Source organism: Mytilus californianus, unplaced genomic scaffold (genome assembly GCF_021869535.1).
Source record: "Mytilus californianus isolate M0D057914Y unplaced genomic scaffold, xbMytCali1.0.p SCAF_5, whole genome shotgun sequence".
In the NCBI taxonomy this organism is placed as follows: Eukaryota; Metazoa; Mollusca; class Bivalvia; order Mytilida; family Mytilidae; genus Mytilus; species Mytilus californianus.
Genome location: NW_026262701.1, coordinates 5,871,045 through 5,894,471, shown reverse-complemented (window position 1 = coordinate 5,894,471; position 23,427 = coordinate 5,871,045). Strand labels below are relative to the sequence as shown.

Here is a 23,427-nt window from a genome sequence, read left to right as displayed (position 1 = left end):
CAAACCAATGTCTTCTTGTGCTCCCCTTATTAGATTTTTTAGGTTTCTAAAGCAAAACATAAAACCTTACATTTCTACTTATGGAAAGTGTGGCTATAGAAAAACTACTATAGTTTACACACAAATAAAAGAAAACTTGACTATAACTCATACCAAATGTAAGCGCACATATTTATTCTTTTATCAGCTTTTATGCATAGGGTCTTCTTTGTTTGAACATGGATTTCCTCAGTTAAAGCATGCACTTAGGTCATCTAAAGTTAGAACATTTGATTGGTACAAAACTTGAAAGAAATTACTTCAATAGTTTTTTAGCAGGTGAGCTTTTCTCATCACTTGGCGTCCGTCGTCATTGTCCGTTAACTTTTACAAATTTCTTCTCCTCTGAAACTACTGGACCAAATTTAACCAAACTTGGGACAATTATCATTGGGGTATCTAGTTTAAAAAATTTGTCCGATGACCCCGCCTGCCAACCAAGATGGCCAACATAGCTAAAAATAGAAAATAGGGGTAAAATGCAAGTTTTCCCTATTATTATGAAAACCATTATCAATAGAGAAAATCTGACAGGGCAGAAATATTCAGAATGTTGAGCTCTACCAATTGTGTATTTACATCAAAACTGTCAGGGCACTTCTTATAGGAGTTATTGCCCTTAAATGTCAAATTTTACCATTTTTTTTTGTCATTTCTGCTTATTATTTTAAAAACTATATTAGATACAGAGAAACTTTAAAATGCAAAAATAATCAGGAAGATAAGATCTACATATAAGTCCCCCCCCCCCATGTTCGAAATCATCCAATGTCTCTTTATTAGAGTTATGACCCTTTAATGACGATTTTTACCAATTATTTGCGTATTTGTCTTATATCTTAAAAATTATACATTTTGTAATAAATAGAAACTTAAATAAGTTAAAATGATCAGCAAGACAAGATCTACAATTAAGACAAAATGGAGGAAATCGTCAGACGACTCCTTATTGGAGTTATTGCCCTTTAATGACAATTTTTACCAATTTTTCTATGTTTTACCTTATATGATAAACATTATGATAGATAAATAAAAACTTTAAATAACAAAAATGATCAGCAAGGCAAGATCTACAAACAAGTCAAATTTTGCCAATATAGTTAGTAGTCTGTCACTCTTTATAGGAGTGAGTGCCCTTAAATGAGGATTTTTTTTACCCTCTTTTGTGTTTTGAGCAAAAACTAAAGAAGATGGAGAGAAACTAAACAGACAAAAGAACAGCAATACAAGGTAAAAAAAAGAAAAAGATGTTTTACTTGAACTCTATTCTCGTCTACATTGTTGGAGAGTGTCCTTTGTTGAATATGCACATAGACCTAGGCGAGCGACACAGGCTCTTTAGAGACTCTAGTTTGTATTTTTCATATATATTAATTTCTTACTTATTGCTTGACCTTTGTTAGGATTTTGCACAAAGATTACTGAATAATGAAGTTTGGAAACTGAAGGGAAACATCATCAAAGGAATGGATCTAGCTCAACAGAATGTGTTCTGTCTTCTAACACATTATATGATTCTAATGTCTGAAATTCCAGGGAAGACAACTCTGCTAACACCTTTACAGAAAATAGCACTAGACCCTACTAGTATGGTGGTAAGATATATTTGTTATCAGTGTATGTTAACATGCACACATGCATATACATTTCTATGATTCTTTTACAAATAAACCAAGAAAAGAAAAAAACTACTTTGGTATTAAAATATTTCTTTGAGCTATTTTCTAATACCAGATCACTTTAAAATCAGTGGTTCTATGCCTATTGCTGCACAGAAGTCTCCAGTATTTGTGTTTGATTTTTATCCTGTTTTCAAAAAGAAAAACTTCAGACTGAGGTGGAATTGTTATTAATATTTTCATCATCCATGATTACAAACCATTTATTTGGTATCATCTCTGAGATTTAGATAATTTTTTTATATGTCTTGATGTATAATGATATTTTAGCATGTTTCAAATACAATCATGTGTTCTTCATTGTAGAATTCCTTCTTCCCCACAATGCCCCAGGATGAAATACAGGAAATAAAGGAGGCACTCTTAGCTGCAAGGGACAAAACTCCTAATGAAAATCCTGTATTTTATAGTAAGTAACCCTTCCGAAGGGACAAAACTCCTAATGAAAATCCTGTATTTTATAGTAAGTAACCCTTCCCAAGGGACAAAACTAATGAAAGTCCTGTATTTTATAGTAAGTAACCCTTCCCAAGGGACAAAACTCCTAATGAAAATCCTGTATTTTATAATAAGTAACCCTTCCCTATTACATCATTGTCAGGCTGTTTTATTTCTGCAAATTAACTATAAATATATTTAAATGTAATCTGTTATTGTAATAGAATATCCAAATCTTGGTCCAGAAACCATCACATTTGCAAGTGACGAATATTGCGACATGAATGACAGAGAAAAATAATCAAATCTACAAGAAGTTATGTAGGAAATAAACTTTGAATTTCTGTTTTTTTTGGTCAAGTCACACACATAGGTTCTATTTGAAAGTTAAACATCTAAAAATAAAGAATGATGTAATACATATTGCAGTAACATAACTATTTATGTTATTTCCAGGATGTCCAACTGGCCACCCATATGTTATAGGTGATGTAAGTATAAATATAAACCTCTGTATAACAGTTCATGATCCCTGACATTGTTATGCTGGCTTAAATATTTTTCTTCATTAGATATAGAACACTGTTACATTTATTGCTCAAAATATTTTGACTCAGAGGGTCTCTTTGAGTGTTTGCAATACTTTGGCATCCATTGTCCTAGCCCATCAATAAAGTATTTAAATTTTGAACCATACTTTGCTTAAAAATGTTTAGGCTTTGCATTTCAATTTTGTTTACATCAACTCATACCAATGATGTATTTATAAATAGATCAGCTTTAAACGCTAAACATATTTTCAATTTCTGATAAATAACTCAGCCAACTCTATCCAGTTATTAGTCTAATAGTCCTATAATGGTCACCATTTCAATAGCTTACATTACGGCATTTGTAATCCACCAAAAATTACTGAAATAACAATGACTATAAAATGATTCAAAATATGCATAAAAAAATGAACATAATAAATTTATTATTTATTTTTAGAAATTTTCTTTGAAATCATTTTACCAGTTTTAATATACTTTGGTTTAATCATACTTAGAATTATAGGATGATATGGGGGAATGGGGGAACCAAAGATGTACATGTCCTGGTTTCCATGACCGTCAACTTATTTGGCCTTTAATAAAGGGACAAGATTTGAACACTTAAAAAAGTTAACCTCTACCACACGTTAATGTCCCTTTTGCAAATTAGGAAGCGAAACGCACTGGTTGTCTTTGTTTTAATCTAGTGATTTTGTCTTTGGTATTTATAACAGACTTTTGGATTTTGAACAGTTCTTAGGTATATGGTATACATACGTCTTTGATATTGAAGAATATGAGTTGTTTCTGCCTAGACATCTTGGTTTTATTGTGTTTTTTGGGTTGCAGTATCATTGACACATACACCATATCTCTATTTAATCATACTTATTTTTTATGAAAAAACATAACTGAAAGGCAAGATCAGTTCTTGTGAAAATTACTTTGTCTTGAAAAACTTTGTTAAAAGTGAAGAATGAACAGTTTATTATGCAAAATAAATTAATTAGTGTAAGTAAGCCAATGTCAACGGTTTGAATTTTAGATTGAGTTTCAAAGAAATGTTCGCTGAAGTTTCATTTTGGCGTTTCAACTCTTACCTTGAAATACGCAAAAATTGAACTGCAGCAAAATTATCCTTGCTTTCATTATTACTCTAGTCTACAATACTCGTTTTAAGCTAAACTTAAAAAATGATTAACATTCATATAGTATAATGATATTTTAACCATCTTTGTATCATAGTGTGGAAGACCTTATTATCTTGGTCATTGTAAAGAATGTGGACTACAGATTGGAGGTGAACGTCATGTACTAAGGCCAGATAATGTTATAGATTCTGGGTAAGTTACTATCATGTGTCATATACTAAGGCCAGATGATGTTCAGGATTCTGGGTAAGTTACTATCATGTGTCATATACTAAGGCCAGATGATGATCAGGATTCTGGATAAGTTACTATCATGTGTCATATACTAAGGCCAGATAATGTTCAGGATACTGGGTAAGTTACTATCATGTGTCATATACTAAGGCCAGATAATGTTCAGGATTCTGGATAAGTTACTATGAGTCATATACTAAGGCCAGATAATGTTATAGATTCTGGGTAAGTTACTATCATATGTCATGTACTAAGGCCAGATAATGTTATAGATTCTGGGTAAGTTACTATCATGTGTCATATACTAAGGCCAGATGATGTTCAGGATTCTGGATAAGTTACTATCATGTGTCATATACTAAGGCCAGATGATGTTCAGGATTCTGGATAAGTTACTATCATGTGTCATATACTAAGGCCAGATGATGTTCAGGATTCTGGATAAGTTACTATCATGTGTCATATACTAAGGCCAGATAATGTTCAGGATTCTGGATAAGTTACTACTGTGGATTCATTTTTATTCGTGGGATACCAATTTTCGTGGGTTTCGTGGGTCACAGCGAACCACGAATTTAAGAATTCAACGAAGAATAATCCCGAAAAATGTGAATGGAGTCAGATGTTTATTTCCGGTTATGTTATGCAGTTCTAGTATAGTGTTGACTGGCGATAAACATTGTAATATAACACATGTTTTTATTGAAAGAAGATACAAGTATTTTGATTAAATCAATAATAAATATATCGAATATCAGTGATAATTTACTTTTAAAATTGATTAAAACTGTTCATGGAAAATAACAGCAAGTTGTTAATTACCGTGTCATAGTTTGGTTTACTGGTGATTAAAACTCAATAGGATTAAGTACGGGGATATTGCCCATAGGTAATATTGTTTATGACAGGAACATTTATTTTCACACCTTTTACTTATATGACTGTTTATTTATATCGTGATTAGGGAAATGAGCTTTCAATCATAGAGTTTTGAATGCCTTATAAAATTCCAACAAGAATTTATAAATTGTAAAACAAACAAATAATTAGTTGTCTCTGTCCATTATTGTAATAGAAGTTTTCAATGAACACTTTAACCTAGAATGATCAAGCAAGGATTTTGACAATTCAAAACTTTTTCAATGAATTCCTTCTTTTTTGTTTGTTTTATTATTGATCAAACCACGGAGGTTATATGATCTCCTAAATCAAAAAGAAATCCACAAATTACGTATCTGATTTTTTTTTTTTTTTTGTAATCAGCGATCCACGTATTTACGTATACCACGAAACGTCTTTTTTTCTCTATCCATGAAAATTGATACCCACGAAAATAAATGAATCCACAGTATCATCTGTCATATACTAAGGCCAGATAATGTTCAGAAAACTGGGTAAGTTACTATCATGTGTCATATACTAAGGCCATATAATGTTCAGGATACTGGGTAAGTTACTTTCATGTGTCATAAACTAAGGCCAAATAATGTTCAGGACTCTGGGTAAGTTACTATGAGTCATGTACTAAGGCCAGATAATGTTCAGGACTCTGAGTAAGTAACTATGAGATTTTTGGTAAGTTGTTATTATGTGTCATGCTTTGAGGCCAGATAACGTTCAGGATTCTTGGTAAGCTGTTATTATGAGTCATGTTCTGAGGCCAGATAATGTTCTGGATTCAAGGTAAGCTGTTTATTATGTGTCATGTTCTAAGGCCAAATAATGTTCAGGATTTTAGGTAAGCTGTTATTATGTGTCATGCTCTTTGACCAGATAATGTTCAGGATTCTTGTTAAGCTGTTATTATGTGTCATGTTCTGATGCCAGATAACATTCAGAATTCTTGGTAAGTTGTTATGTGTCCTGTTCTAAGGCCAGATAATGTTCAAGATTCTAGGTAAGCTGTTATTATGTGTCATGTTCTGTGGTTGGATAATGTTCAGGATTCTTGTTAAGCTGTTATTATGGGTCATGTACTAAGGCCAGATAAGGTTCAAGATTCTTGGTAAGCTGTTATTATGTGTCATGTACTAAGGCCAGATATTGTGCTAGATTCTGGGTAAGCTGGTATTATGTGTCATGTTCGAAGGCTAGATAATGTTCAAGATTTTGGGTAAGCTGTTATTATAGGCCATAAAACAGATGCTGTTTAGTCTTCCAGTTGACACCAGTTTATACATTATACTATGTTTTGATATAGGAAAAAGGCTCTTCCAAAAGGCTCTTGATAAAATGTTAAAACAACTTTTATTAGATAATACATTTTTTATTCGCCCGTATACGGGACATATTATGGTATACCGTTGTCTGTCCGTCCGTCGTCAACATGTCGGATAATAACTCAAAAACACTTTAACCAATTTGCATTAAACTTTGGTGAATTGTTTATATCTATTGACATGAGCTCCTTTCAATTTTTATAAATTTTAGATTTTACTTTTCCAAGTTGTTGGGTTTTATTCCTCAAAAAAAGGAGGATTTTCCAGTTTTCTGACAATAACTCAAAAATGCTATGAGCAGTTTTCATGAAACTTTGGTGAATTGTTCATATCTTTTGACGTAAGCTCAATTTTGATTTTTATAAATTTTAGATTTTACGTTTCCGAGTTATGATTGATTGATTGATTGATTGTTGGTTGCTTAACGTCCAGTGGCAAATATTTCATGCATATTCAGGACGAGAACAAATTAACAATAAATACAATAGGTAGGTTCTGTAATAGAGGCGTCTGGGGTTGAGGTCGGAGAAATTTAGACTGCCACGGGAAATGAGGGTATATTGGATAGGGACAGAAATTTAGCTTTGCAACAGGTCACCTACGGACCCCTCAAAGAGTTGTTGCAAAGGTTCTTGACGTGCAAAGAGCGTGGCACTCTCTTTACAGAGCAGTTTTCATGAAACTTTGGTGACTGGTTTATATATATTAAAATGACCTCCCTTCAGTTTTTTATAAATTTCTGATATGACATTGAGGAGTTATGGAACTTTATTCTTTGAAAAAGCGTTGGGCGTATCATGCGCTCATGGCACAGTTCTTTATTAGACAATAGTCCTAAGACATTTCTTATGCCATTAGTATGGAACATCCTTCTTACTGTAAATGACAAAATAAGAATGATTGATAATGTTCCATTTTGTTTCAGAGGTGACAGGACAGAGACAGGACATATTTTAGGTAGAGCCACAAATCTTGGTCCTATAACAGCACCAGAGAGGCAGTTGAACAGAGCATCTTTTTCTATACTTAGATTACTGACTCATATCTCTATGTACATTGGAGCAAATAATAATATACAGGTAATTTAAACGGTATCTGTCTAAATTTGTCACATAGTAAAATTGAGTGCAAAAGTCTGCAACTTTTTTTAAGCACTTTTATAATCAGAAACAAAGTCTGAATGCTTTTGCATTTCTGAATTGATAACAAACATTGTTCACTTTCTAAGCCTTTAACCTCTAGTAGACCCCAAAGAAGTTAAGAAAATATCTCCAGTGGTAAATTATGACCACAAAAGCATGGTGCATTTAGTGGTACATTTTTTTTTTTCAGAATAGAAAAATACAAATAAAACATGAATCACCTGCATTTCACACCAAAATGAGTGGTGAATGTAAGACATCCAATAAAATTGAGAATGGAAATGGGGAATGTGTCAAAGAGACAACAACACGACCAAAGAGCATAAAACAGCCCAAGGACACCAATTGGTCTTCAACACAGCGAGAAAATCCCACACCCAAAGGTGGGCTTCAGCTAGCCCCTAAACAAAAATGTGTACTATTTCAGTAAAAATGGACGTCACACTAAACTACGAAACATATAAATGAACTAGAGATGTCAACGAGTATCGATTACCAAAATGATACTCGACTGATCGGTTTCCTGATAGAATGTTGTTGCTTTCTTAAGTTTAATAAAAAAAATATTTTTATTGAGAGTGCCTCCCGGGAAATTATATATTAATTAAAATTAATAAAAATTAAAATACGATTCGAATGTTAGCGTTTAACTGTCATTTAAAATTCCTCCAAACAGAGGTACGTGTAGGATATATGAGGCTTACACGTTTAACTAATTTTAATCCCCCACTTCTGTACCGTCAGAGAATATATTTTCATCAGCGGTACTGTTAGTTACCTAAAAAATTTAGAAATTGCTACGCCCACGAAAAAGTTGACAAGATAATATTTTTGAATAAGAACAAATTCGTTGCACCCTGTAACGACCCTCAGGAAATGATTAATGGCATCAGTAAGTTCTAATCATCACCCCTTTGTTGATCATTAAATGTGTTTTTTTACGGTTCTTAAATACTGTTGTTTGAGTAATATTTTTTTCTATAGATATTAATCAATTACTTGATAAGATTATTTCCAGTTTACATAATTAGTACATGTAGTAAATGAGCTATTGATTATGGTATTAACTTCCTTGGACTATTATCTAGTCCTAAGTGATAATGTTGAGGGTTTTACTATCATAAGACAACGACCCACAATGAATAAAATAGGTATAAGTTAGTGTTTCCATTTTGAAAATGTTTTACCGAGCGAGTACTCCAGTATCGCTCGGTAAATCCAACGAGTAATCAATTAGTAAATCTTCACCGAGTTGACATCCCTAAAATGAACTAAAATTTAAAAAAAAACATACAAGACTAACAAAGGCCAGAGGCTCCTGACTTGGGACAGGCGCAAAAATGTGGCAGGGTTAAACATGTTTTGTTAGATCTCAACCCTCCTCCTACACCTCTAGCCAATGTAGAATAAACAAACACACAGTAAAACTCAGTTTAAAAGAAGTCTGATGTCAGAATAGGTAACAGAAGAAACTAAGCAAAATGACAATGATAAACATAAATTAACAAAGGACTACAAGCAGTTACTGAAATGCCAGCTCCAGGCCTCAATTAAACTGATTGAAAGATTATGTCTTCATCATATGAAAATTGGGTTAAGTATCATACATCATAAAATATATGAGAAGAACATATCCCGTATCATGCCAACAACTATTTTTAGAATAAATGTGTTTATTTCCGATGCAAAGACCCTATGAGTAAATCAATATTTATTCCTAAATATGCCTTCTTCAATGACCTGACAACTTGTATTTTTTGCTGTTTCCCATTCCCTCAGCACCACACATATCAAAAGTTAAAAAGTTTCAAAAATACCATAAGAAGTGGTAACATTAGAATAGTATATGTATATTTATTTTTCAGGCTGTTGGTCTGTCCATCAAACCCAATATAGAGGAGACTGAAGTTGGAAGATATATACTGGAACATATTGACCTTGATATGACCTCTATACAGAATATCCTGGGTAAAAATAAGGATGATATATTGTTATTAATTCATCATCTGCTGGCGAGGATGATGGAAGAACACACTATGGCAGTTATAGGTAGGATTATTTTATCACAGTACCGGTATATGCTAATATATGAATTGTGGAATTTATCAGCATCTTCACGACAGTTATTATACCCAAGCAAATGGACTTTTGGGGATATTGAGGAATTACCCTGCCGATCTATCCATTAGTCTGTCAGTCTGTGCCTTTGTCTGTATATGAATTTGTCTGTCTGTTCATGTGTCTATGTGCCTTGTTATAACCACTTCTAAAAGTCGGTACAGATGGTGATAACCCTACACAATTGTAGAACACTAAGGATGTGCATATAGGAAATTAATCCTGGATCTACATGTCAAAGGGAAAGATAACCCAACTGACTTATTTGGATATTGTAATATGTGGTAATTGTCTCTTGTAAGCACAAAACCTTCAAAAGAAAGGACAGATATTGATGACACTTTACTCTGTTGTAGAAAGCTACCTGAGAATATAGATATAAATAAACTTCTTGTCCAATATGCTTAAGGGGAGATAATCAAATTTGTGGGAATGGGGGTAACCTTTACAAGTTCACTCACAGTTCTAGATAGGTTAGTGATTATCTTTGATACTATACATTTACTTTTTTTGAAAGTTTGACAATGACAAAAAATTCATTAATCAAGAAAATTATATGTTGAGTGAAAGTTTAGCAATTTTAACTTATAGTTCTATTAAATTTCAGGAGAAAATTATCCAGCAGATATGTGTGGATTGTTAAACAAAAAGTCCAGATCAAAATGGGAAGAAGAATTTGCCAAGAAATATATAACTCCAGTATTGCAGGTAAATAATTATCAGAGAATACAGTGTTTAAACTTAAAATTGAAAAGTTGGTATTGCCAAGCCTTAATATTTCTAAGTGTTCAAGATTAGTTTTTTTTATTGCACTTAAGACAATTTTGTATTTATTTTAATTGATGTTTTACTGCTTACAGAATATGGATCAAGTCTTAAAGCAAAGCAATGGGAAAATACAGAAAGATCAGAGACTTGGTAAGGCTTTAGTTATTAGAAACAGTATGGTAAAAAAAAAGGGGGAAGAACTATTCTGTGTTATTTCTAAATATTTAAATGATGAGCTTAACATTATAAAACTCATGGTCTGAAGGAGGGGGTAAACTGTATGACCCATGTCTGTCACTCTGTCCCATGAAATTTCTGTCACATTTTTCTTATGGAACTTCAATTCAAAAATTTCTGTTCTATACCATTTGATGCATTTTCATTTTCATATTCTTTAACTTCCTGTTTAGTGAAAAACATATTTGTTGTTACACATAATCCCCATGTATGAAATTTTCCTCACATTTTCCCTAGGAACAACAAATCAGAGCACCCTAAAATTTGATATAAAGATTCATATGAACATGTTCTACTCTGTGACGTATTTCAAGGTTAACTTGTGGTCAAGTCTGTGTGGCAGATATTATAGGCAATAGGTCAACTATAGTTGGTGTCTGGAATGATTGAATGAAGTACATGTCTATCTGGATGGCTCATTGGACCTTGACCTCATTTTCATGGTTCATTGGGTTTAAATGAATTGATGCATAATTGACTGCTCTTTTTGGAATATTTTTTTTCTCTAGGTGCGGATGCACTATTACAGATACTGTATGAAACGGACAAAGTACAAGAAAATCAGGATATCCTAAAACTACAAGAAATACCTGGAGTATGGAGATACAGGGATCTTATATCAATCAATCATCTCGGACAAAATCTAGAAAGATCAGAGGAGAAACTACCTGTACTCAGACTTTTCCTGAAAGAGGTAATAGTTGTAAATGAAACACAGAATTCTTATATTTAAAAAATAATTCCTGGGTGCTTGAGTTAATATTGATTTTACCACGGGTTGGCCTTTTATGCTAAATATTTTACCACAAGTAATAGCAATGGGTAAAATACAAGCATAAAGGCTCACCTTGTGGAACAAAAATCAATATAAATTCCACATGAATTATTTCTATTCTAAAAGAATAGACAGCAATTCTTCTCGACCCAAAAGCTGTAGGTGAAGACAAATGTTTTATGTCCCAATAATTGAACACACTATTGATATTAACAAAACAATAGACAATTTGTTTCCCATTAGAGAAGTATTATCTTTTATGCATCAAAACATATCCTTTAATGAAGTTGCCACCAATATTACAAAGGTTAGTTTCTTCTTTAATCAGTACTATTGCAATTAACATTGTGTATGATATTTCAGCCATAGTTTACTTGTTTGTACCCTCCAAATCTGTTGCATACCACAAACTTAAAGAATGTTGACATCTTTGGACCTATTTTTTTTACAGGAACATCATCTTAGAGCTATAAGATTTATACCAAGTATAATGAGATTACAGAGAATGTTAATACAGAAATATGGTAGAAAGTTAGACAGAGCAGAAGCTACAACTCTCAAAATACAAGATGTTAAACAGGAAATGGAAAAAGGTTTGTATGTGTGTAAAACATTTCCAAGTTTAAGTAAAAGACAAAAGATTAAAAATTAACATACAGTCATATTCATTAAACTCTTCTAACACAGATAAACAGGATTAGTGTAATGTTTAAGGGATAGTTGTACATTTTTATTAGAGATATATAATATTATCAGCAATTTGTACATTTTCCCATTGATTCTTCTGCCAAATATTTTTTTGGATTGCAGACAGAACCTGAAACTTAAAACTGTTAGGCGCTGATGCCATATTACAATGCATCCACGTCACATTTTTCATGTTCTTCCGCCTCATTTTATCAGTGAAATGCAAATAATGACATTCACACAAATGAACAAGTTTCCTTACATTTTTGATGCATAAAAAAGTTGTTATAACAACTTCATCTAATATATTATCTTTTACCTAAAGAAACATATTGACAAGACAAATTGCTGATAAAAGAATAATAGCATTATATTTATTTAACTTGACTTCATTAGAATCAATATATAAGCTCACCTTTGCGGGCTTGCTTGAGATTCTTGCTGATAAAGTCTGTATCAAAAATAAAAATGCCATTATTCTATATGTATTATTTTGTAGGGAAGTGGATACTTTGAGGTGATTTAAGGATATTGTGTATTACTTTTATGTCAACATTTTCAGAATATCGGATATTTCAACTCTGGTATACAAAGACTTGCATGAAAACATTTTTTTTTTCGTTGCAGATAGAAAAATTGATGAATTTGAACAATTGTTGAAGGATTTTACAGAAGCATGGAGTATTGTAAAAGAATCACTTAAAACAACTGGTAAGAATAGATAGAAGTCCAGATTATTAGAGGCTATTTAAACTTAAGTCTAAGTTACGGAGAACAGATAGACTTAATACCATTAGTTATTTGTAGCATTATGGATTATTGTTATAGAGTTATGTCTCATAGGGCACCATTATTGCTGAATTTGTCATATATATGCTAATCTAGACAACCATTGACGAGGTTCTTACTTGAGACTAGTACTGTTTGGTCTGTAGGGTCATTGTTATGTATGCCTGTCTGAGAGAGTTCATTAGACCAATACCTCATTTTCTTTTTTCTCTTTTTTTATAGAAAGGGTCTAAATATGTCACACTGTTTTCCACATCTTCATATTGCATTCATAAGAGTGAAAAGTTCGTAGAAAAAATATGATATTGATGAAAATTTGTAGTTTGACGATTAAGTTTATGATTTTTCCCTGTATCTTTTCAGTTTGCCTGTTAGAGAACAATGTATTGGCCATTGACAAATCGTACTTCAGATCAGCAATATCAGATGACACACCTATATCATACCTCATACCAACATATCGTGATGCTGGACTCTGTTCCTATATCTTGTTATATTTCTTGTTAAAGAAGCAAAACATGTTCATAGAACAGTACTGTTATCAGAGAAGACTCTCGTAAGTATGAATAGTTAATATTTCATTGAACAGTACTGTTATCAAAGAAGACTCTCGTAAGTATGAATAGTTAATATTTCATTGAACAGTACTGTTATCGAGGAAGACTCTCGTAAGTATGAATAGTTAATATTTCATTGAACAGTACTGTTATCAAAGGAGACTCTCGTAAGTAAGTATAGTTAATATTTCATTGTACAGTACTGTTATCAAAGAAGACTCTCGTAAGTATGAATATTTAATATTCCATAAAACAGTACTGTTATCAAAGGAGACTCTCGTAAGTATGAATATTTAATATTCCATAAAACAGTACTGTTATCAAAGGAGACTCTCGTAAGTATGAATATTTAATATTCCATAAAACAGTACTGTTATCAAAGGAGACTCTCGTGAGTATGAATAGTAAATATTTCATTGAACAGTACTGTTATCAAAGAAGACTCTCATAAGTATGAATATTTAATATTCCATAAAACAGTACTGTTATCAAAGGAGACTCTCGTAAGTATGAATATTTAATATTTCATTGAACAGTACTGTTATCAAAGAAGACTCTCATAAGTATGAATATTTAATATTCCATAAAACAGTACTGTTATCAAAGGAGACTCTCTTAAGTATGAATAGTAAATATTTCATTGAACAGTACTGTTATCAAAGAAGACTCTCGTAAGTATGAATAGTAAATATTTCATTGAACAGTACTGTTATCAAAGAAGACTCTCTCAAGTATGAATAGTAAATATTTCATTGAACAGTACTGTTATCAAAGAAGACTCTCGTAAGTATGAATATTTAATATTCCATAAAACAGTACTGTTATCAAAGGAGACTCTCGTAAGTATGAATAGTAAATATTTCATTGAACAGTACTGTTATCAAAGAAGACTCTCGTAAGTATGAATATTTAATATTCCATAAAACAGTACTGTTATCAAAGGAGACTCTTGTAAGTATGAATAGTAAATATTTCATTGAACAGTACTGTTATCAAAGAAGACTCTCGTAAGTATGAATATTTAATATTCCATAAAACAGTACTGTTATCAAAGGAGACTCTCGTAAGTATGAATAGTAAATATTTCATTGAACAGTACTGTTATCAAAGAAGACTCTCTCAAGTATGAATAGTAAATATTTCATTGAACAGTACTGTTATCAAAGAAGACTCTCGCAAGTATGAATATTTAATATTCCATAAAACAGTACTGTTATCAAAGGAGACTCTCGTAAGTATGAATAGTAAATATTTCATTGAACAGTACTGTTATCAAAGAAGACTCTCGTAAGTATGAATATTTAATATTCCATAAAACAGTACTGTTATCAAAGGAGACTCTCGTAAGTATGAATAGTAAATATTTCATTGAACAGTACTGTTATCAAAGAAGACTCTCATTAGTATGAATATTTAATATTTCATATAACAGTACTGTTATCAAAGAAGACTCTCGTAAGTATGAATAGTTAATATTTCATTGAACAGAACTGTTATCGAGGAAGACTCTCGTAAGTATGAATATTTAATATTCCATAAAACAGTACTGTTATCAAAGGAGACTCTCGTAAGTATGAATAGTAAATATTTCATTGAACAGTACTGTTATCAAAGAAGACTCTCATAAGTATGAATATTTAATATTCCATAAAACAGTACTGTTATCAAAGGAAACTCTCGTAGGTATGAATAGTAAATATTTCATTGAACAGTACTGTTATCAAAGAAGACTCTCGTAAGTATGAATATTTAATATTCCATAAAACAGTACTGTTATCAAAGGAGACTCTCGTAAGTATGAATAGTAAATATTTCATTGAACAGTACTGTTATCAAAGAAGACTCTCGTAAGTATGAATAGTAAATATTTCATTGAACAGAACTGTTATCAAAGAAGACTCTCATTAGTATGAATATTTAATATTTCATAAAACAGTACTGTTATCAAAGGAGACTCTCGTAAGTATGAATATTTAATATTCCATAAAACAGTACTGTTATCAAAGAAGACTCTCGTAAGTATGAATAGTTAATATTTCATTGAACAGTACTGTTATCGAGGAAGACTCTCGTAAGTATGAATAGTTAATATTTCATTAAACAGTACTGTTATCAAAGAAGACTCTCTCAAGTATGAATAGTTAATATTTCATTGAACAGTACTGTTATCGAGGAAGACTCTCGTAAGTATGAATAGTTAATATTTCATAAAACAGTACTGTTATCAAAGAAGACTCTCATTAGTATGAATATTTAATATTTCATATAACAGTACTGTTATCAAAGAAGACTCTCGTAAGTATGAATAGTTAATATTTCATTGAACAGAACTGTTATCGAGGAAGACTCTTGTAAGTATGAATATTTAATATTCCATAAAACAGTACTGTTATCAAAGTAGACTCTTGTAAGTATGAATAGTAAATATTTCATTGAACAGTACTGTTATCAAAGAAGACTCTCGTAAGTATGAATATTTAATATTCCATAAAACAGTACTGTTATCAAAGAAGACTCTCATTAGTATGAATAGTAAATATTTCATTGTACAGTACTGTTATCAAAGGAGACTCTCGTAAGTATGAATATTTAATATTCCATAAAACAGTACTGTTATCAAAGAAGACTCTCATTAGTATGAATATTTAATATTTCATTGTACAGTACTGTTATCAAAGGAGACTCTCATTAGTATGAATATTTAATATTTCATTGTACAGTACTGTTATCAAAGGAGACTCTCGTAAGTATGAATATTTAATATTCCATAAAACAGTACTGTTATCAAAGGAGACTCTCGTAAGTATGAATAGTAAATATTTCATTGATAAGTACTGTTATCAAAGAAGACTCTCATTAGTATGAATATTTAATATTTCATTGTACAGTACTGTTATCAAAGGAGACTCTCGTAAGTATGAATATTTAATATTCCATAAAACAGTACTGTTATCAACGAAGACTCTCATTAGTATGAATATTTAATATTTCATAAAACAGTACTGTTATCAAAGAAGACTCTCGTAAGTATGAATAGTTAATATTTCATTGAACAGTACTGTTATCGAGGAAGACTCTCGTAAGTATGAATAGTTAATATTTCATTGTACAGTACTGTTATCAAAGGAGACTCTCGTAAGTATGAATAGTTAATATTTCATTGTACAGTACTGTTATCAAAGAAGACGCTCGTAAATATGAATAGTTAATTTTCCATTGAACAGTACTGTTATCGAGGAAGACTCTCGTAAGTAAGTATAGTTAATATTCCATTGAACAATACTGTTGTCGAGGAAGACTCTCGTAAGTATGAATATTTAATATTTCATAGAACAGTACTGTTGTGGAAATTATGAATTTTTAATATTTTATTGTATTCTAAAAACTACTAAAAAATTCCTTATGACTTAATGTTATAAAACCTCCATTTTGTCAACAAAAGACACTAAAGAATCATTTTATTACTGATACTGTTTTTGTAATAAATCGTAAGCAAATAAACGGTGCTTTCAGTCAACATGAAACATGTACTATGGACACATTCTTGTTTTAAAGACAGTCTTCCATGAACCTTTCAGTGAGAAAAGGGACATTTTTGCACCATTAGATGTTCAGTTATTGCTTCTTTGAACTTTGTTTTGAATTTTGTGCTATTTTTTTAGGGCAGAAACTCTTCCTCAAGTTCATGTGAAAGACATATCTTCAGCCCATTTAATCAGTTACCATCCAGACAAAGACCTGTTACCCATGGTGTTGGCTAACTGTAACTACACATTTGAAGTGGGACAGGGAACCAGGATAGAATATAACTTTACCAATCTTGAGAGACAACTGATGGACAGATTCCTCTTCTCAAAGTCAATTATAACTGGAATAGCAGAGGTCAGAATTTTAATTGTTTGTAGTTCATACTTCCCTTGTCAGAGCAATCCCCTTCACTTCACATCACATTTATTTATCTATTAATTGATCTCCTTGTCAACTTTTAATGACCCAGAAATTAAACTTGGCAGTAGTTCATGCTGCAATGTTCCCAGCATTAGACTACCATGTAAAAAGGCTATATTTCATTTAAGAATTGAATGCTTTTTTTTGTAAATTTATTGGGGTGTAAAAGCATTGACCGAAGTACATTTTGTATGAAGTGCGGAAGCGCACGGTCAACGCTTTTACAGAACCCTGTAAAATTACTGAAAGAAGCATTCAATACTTATGATTACATTTTATTGCTAGGATCATAAAAACACTATTATGTTATATAGATACAATGGATAAGCGTGGATTCTTGAAAAAGAAACCATGAGCCCAGAGGGCGAATGGTTTGTTTTTCATGAATCTACGCTTATCCATTGTATCTATAACTTAAACTATTGTGTTAATTTCTTTTCAAAATTAAAGCCTTTTCTTAATTAGATGGTATTGTAAGTGAGTTTAAATAACCATGTTATCGTGTCCAACGATGCATTGATAAATCTCAGATCACAATTAATTGGTTAACAAAATACAAATATAACACTTCTACCTTTAAAGATCTTTATATTACCAGGCATATGAATATTATCTGTTTATACAAAATAAGACATATTCGAAATAATTCTAATAAAATTGAAAATGGAAATGGAGAACGTGTCACAGAGACAACAACCCGACCAAAAAGCATATATAAAGTATATATAATAAGTATGTTATCGAAATTTTTCTAGCACTCTAGGCACATCACGATTTTCTCGCATAGGAATTTGCAACAAACCTTTGTAAAATTATGTAGTAAAACAGATGAAATCATACTATATTTATAAAACAAAAATTGACAAATAAAATGTAATAATTTTTGTTTTAAACATGTGAAATAGCCAATAATAATAAAAAAAAAACGGTAAAACTCGCTATTATTACAAAAATATCCACTATAACATGCAAAATTAGAAAAAAACCAGGGTAACTTAAGAATTGGAACAACAGAGAGAATACAGGGATTCGAACCTAAACCGACAAATCCCTATCTTTAACTCATTGATTTTAACCATGCTAACCTCGCGGCTACCAACTCATACTATACGACTGCCTATTGTGTCTATATAAAGGTACAAGCCCTGTGTGTCCGATGAACCGATGTATATCAGATGTTTATTTAAATATATAAAATAGACATCTATAATGTAACCCATCGGTAGCCGAGAGGTTTCGTGGATGTGTTGATGTCAGTCACACATAACATATTTCAAGGAAGGGTTCGATTCCCAGTGAAGGCATATAACAATTACAAAAATTAAAGGTAAGTTTTTAAATTAATTCCATTAGTGAACAGAAATCAGTAAATTAGCCAATTCAAACTTAATGAAATTAGGCACACAAAGGAAACAATTGAATATAATTTGGTGAGTTAATTTCAGCGGCAGATTTAGGAAGCGTTGATTCTAGAAAAAGAATCCACGGTAAATGAATAGGCTGACGTCACCACAATGGTTTAACAAGTTTTTCTGTACCTGTGCACTTTATTGTGGAAGCTCGTGTCATCAGGAATGATAAATTTCATTCTGAAATGAAGGTTAATATCAGAATGACGCAAGATTGCTGTTAGCCAATCAAAATAACGTATTATTGAAACATATATGTAATGTTATTATAACTTGGTATTGATTTGAGCAAAATTAAAAATGTAGCTTGAAAAAGTAGATAATGAATGTGTCTGCTTTAGTAAATTTTGTTATACATTATTTGTGTTCTGCATTATCTTCACTTTTATACACAAGGGAGATAACTAGAAACACTGGAGGGTTTTCCTTTAATTTGGGTTTTCTATAGATAAGTGATTAATATGGCTAAAATAATACCTTTTAAAATACTGAGGTAGTTCAAATTTATTTTGAAAAATGATTTGTATTTCAGATAGAAACAATTACATACAGATCAGAATCTACAAATGCTGTTGTTTTTAAGACTTTATGCGACAAGGTCCAACAAGTAAGTAATATGATATATTCTGCAAGAACAGTATGGTTTGTTTAAGCCATATGACTATAAATAAGTCTCTAAACTGGACTCTATGTAAACTGGACACATGTGTAAACTGGATACCTGTGTTAACTGAACACTGTAAATTTGACACCTTTGTAAACTGGATACTTGTGTTAACTGGACACCTTTCTAAACTAAACAGATTATTTGTGTACAATGAGTAGTCATCAGTAAATTAATCTGTACAAAAGGAACACCTGCCTAACCAAACAAAATGTCCAGACAAGGAGGCAATAGAATTAGTCAGATTCTACTGATAATGTTGAAAAAAATCCATTAAATGTTAATTTACCATAATTATGTTAATCACTGTATATTAACATTTCTGTATTTGACAGGAAAGATTAAGTCCAGCAGTAAGAAGTCAGATTTGTGCTGAGATACGTATGAAGCATGCAGCTGATTTGTGGGAAAGCTTGGATAAGTTAGACATTGCCATTAGTTTCCTAAAGTCTGTAGGTTCAGATCCTGACAATTCACTCAGTGACTTCATCACAAATACTCTCAAGATAGATAATCCATTTTCAAGTCCAAAGGTGAGGGTCAATATAGTAATAGCTAAGTTTAATAACCTACCAAAAATGATTGTTTACAGGTAGGTTATTTTTAAATTGACATGTGATCAGTTCGATTTGATCTACACCGTTTAAAGAAATGAATGGATTGATTTAAAGATGATGAAACAAACATAAAAAGATGAGATGCCTAAGTATTCCTTTACAACATGCATTTTGAAAAAGATGTCATTTTAAAGTAGCAACTAGAAATCTTATAATCAGTAATACAATGATTTCCATTAAAAGTTGCTTAGGTTGTAAAAAATATGATATGGAACCCTATTACTTTTTACCTGGAATAACACTAAATTTTAAATACCTGCTCTTTTCCTGCTTTGAATTTTGATAAATGAGATTGAGAATAATTTATTTTAAATACGGTGTCAAACCTGCTATAAAGGTCACCTCTTTTAAGCAAAAACCTGTCTTGGCAGGTCACCTTCTTTTTTTTCCGCTGTAGTAATGCCTTACCATTTTAAACCTCAAATCAAAGGTCAGTTTTCTCTGGTCTCAAGGGTGACCTTTATATACAGGTTTGACTGTACTTTGTAAATGAGCTTCAGACATATTACTTGGTATCCAAACAAACAAAAAAAAAACATATATTTTATGGAATTCCATATAATAAGTTGTTCAGCATTAAATGTTTAAATTATTATAGGCACAACAGTCCAGCAGGTGTAAGCATACCATGTCATTATGGATGACATTAGCATTGGAAAGAGCCAAAGAAATAGCTAAAAATAATAGAGTAAGTGTATGTTACCATTTTTAAGTCTCAGCTTGTGTAAAGGATATTTTGCAACTTCAAAAGCCCAAAAGTTAAAAAATTTAATTTAAGACTTCACATTCTGAAATTTCTGTCTGTCTGTCTGTCTGTTGGTCTGCAAGTGCATCTCTCCTTAAACAGCTTGATAGATTTGGGTGAAACTTTACATAGTTGAAGAACACTACATTAGTATATGCATAAAGGAATAGAATTTATTTTACATGCTAAAGGGGAGATAATCTAGGGCCCTTTATAGCTTGCTGTTCAGTGTGAGCCTAGGCTCTGTGTTGAAGGCTGACTTTGACCTATAATTGTTTACTTTTTATAGGCCGCAAAAAAAATTTGCGGTCGTATATTGGTATGACGTTGGCGTCATCGTCATCGTCATCCGAAGACACATTGGTTTTCACACTCTAACTTTAGTTTAAGTTAATGGATCTCTATGAAATTTTACCATAAGGTTCATTACCGCAAAAGGAAGGTTGGGATTGATTTTGGGGGTTATGGTACCAACAGTTAAGGAATTAGGGGCCAAAAAGGGGTAAAAAATAAGCATTTTTCTAGTTTCCAGACAATAACTTCAAGTGTTCAAGTGTATGGATCTCTCTGAAATTGTACTGCAAGGTACCATACCACAAAGGGAAGGCTGGGATTGATTTTTGGGGTAATTGCTTCAAAATTTTTGGAATTAGGGGCAAAAAACAAGCATTTTTCTAGTTCCATGACAATAACTTGTGTGTACTTGTATGGATCTTTATGAAATTGTACTACAAGGTTCCATATCACAAAGGGAAAGCTGGGTTGGAGTTTGGGGGTAATTGCCCTAAACGTTTAGGAATTTGGGGCCAAAAAACAAGCATTTTTCTAGTTTCCAGACAATAACTTGTGTTCAAGTGTATGGATCTCTCTGAAATTGTACTGCAGGTACCATACCACAAAGGGAAGGCTGGGATTGAGTTTGGGGGTGATGAATCATAAGGGGGTTCAAAAAATTGGAGAGGGGGGATTTTTCTTTCATTAAAATTTTCCATTTTAAATTGGTTAGTTCTGATTTATATATAAAAGCAAATAATAATGACATGGTTTGAATAGGTAAATTAAAAAATTTTAAGTTCTTAGACCACATTCATTCTGTGTCAGAAACCTGTGCTGTGTCAAATATTTAATCACAATCCAAATTCAGTGCTGTATCAAGCTTGAATGTTGTGTCCATACTTGCCCCAACTGTTCAGGGTTCGACCTCTGCAGTCGTATCAAGCTGCGCCCAGCGGAAGCATTTTATTATACATTGTGACTTGGATGGAGAGTTGTCTCATTGGCACTTATACTACATCTTCTTATTTATATTTATTGACTTTATGTAACAATATGTGGACATAGTCTCTTGTAAACGTAAATCCTCCTAAACAACTTGACAGACATTGATTAAACTTAAGAGTTTCATATAAAAAACTAAGGGTTATTCCTAGACTAAAAATAGCCATGGAGGGAAATCCCTTTTTATTTACATAATTGGTGAAAAAGTATCATGTTTTTTGTATTTGATTGTAAAAATTAGTTAATTTAAGCTTTCAATTAAAACAGGTTGAATCATTTAAATAATTTTAAAAATTATATTAACTATACATGTTTTAAGGGGAGACAACACTGTAAACTTCCTGTTCTTTGGTAGTGAAAACTGAAAACTTATTTGTAGCTCTTTTCGAAGCAGGCGAAAATATCCGGAAACGAGAATTTTTTAAAAGACCAGGTAAAAATCTATGAAATTCATACAGTTTTGATTATCTGAAATGTGGTTTTAGGGTTTATATAAGTCAGCTGTACAGTGTGATGTGTTTTCAGATTCATCATTCAACAACTTCCTGTTTACCGAACACGTGTATCCTTTTTACACATGATAGCCAAGTTGAAAATTTTCGTCACATTTTTCTCAGTAACTACAATGCAAGGATTTCTGAAATTTGGTTTCAGGGTTTATATGAGTCAGCTATATCGTGTGATGTGTTTTCAAATTCATCACTCAACAACTTCCTGTTTACCTTATACTTTTAGCAGGGCAGGGGTATCATTAGTGAGCAGTAGCTCACAGATTCACTTGTTTTTATTTCATAATAAACTAGATAAAATTCTGATTCTAGTGATATCTAGTTTTATACAAGTATCTTTATTAACAATACCACCACTAAGGGTCACTTATGCATGGTCCCTCAAAATATGACTTCATAGAAAAAACTGTTGATTGCACCCTTATGTAGTTGTAGAACACAACATTAGTATATGCATAAAGGAATATATGCTTAAGGGGAGATAATCACTTATTATGTCAATACAACAGTATGTTGTTATAGTCTCTTGTAAACGCAAATCATCCTAATCAACTTGACAGATATTGATAAAACTTTACAGTTGTAAAACACTACCTGAGATAATAGAATGTGCAGGTTGTGGGTTTCCTTTCATCAATTCTTTAACAAACCTAGTTGAAATGCAGCTTAAAAATAAACCTTGTATTTTTTTCCATTGTGCAAACATTGTAATTATAAATAAGGGGTTGGACAGGAATAAGGGAACCATTGAATGAGGGTTTGGAAGCATGAGTTAGGGGCAGGAACCAGGACTTCTCCATATATTTTACATATTAATCAAAAGTTTTTGATTTTTGCCTGAGATCTTATGGGACTTATCTCAAATCTTCTTTATTTTCCATTGGTAGATTC

General features: G+C 31.9%; 1 protein-coding gene across 2 annotated transcripts in view; it reads left to right on the top strand.

The window, feature by feature from the left end:
* Nucleotides 1-23,427, top strand: part of LOC127702551 (E3 ubiquitin-protein ligase rnf213-alpha-like) — a 151,314-nt gene that overhangs the window by 121,414 nt on the left and 6,473 nt on the right. For both annotated transcript variants that reach the window (XM_052206794.1, XM_052206793.1), the window contains exons 75-90: nt 1,443-1,634; nt 2,025-2,127; nt 2,613-2,647; nt 3,935-4,032; nt 7,219-7,372; nt 9,301-9,484; nt 10,161-10,261; nt 10,414-10,471; nt 11,068-11,252; nt 11,785-11,926; nt 12,648-12,731; nt 13,173-13,365; nt 17,029-17,248; nt 19,256-19,330; nt 19,723-19,920; nt 20,603-20,692. In XM_052206794.1, the coding sequence (XP_052062754.1) occupies nt 1,443-1,634; nt 2,025-2,127; nt 2,613-2,647; nt 3,935-4,032; nt 7,219-7,372; nt 9,301-9,484; nt 10,161-10,261; nt 10,414-10,471; nt 11,068-11,252; nt 11,785-11,926; nt 12,648-12,731; nt 13,173-13,365; nt 17,029-17,248; nt 19,256-19,330; nt 19,723-19,920; nt 20,603-20,692 (2,112 nt within the window). The remainder of the gene's footprint in view (nt 1-1,442; nt 1,635-2,024; nt 2,128-2,612; nt 2,648-3,934; nt 4,033-7,218; nt 7,373-9,300; nt 9,485-10,160; nt 10,262-10,413; nt 10,472-11,067; nt 11,253-11,784; nt 11,927-12,647; nt 12,732-13,172; nt 13,366-17,028; nt 17,249-19,255; nt 19,331-19,722; nt 19,921-20,602; nt 20,693-23,427) is intronic.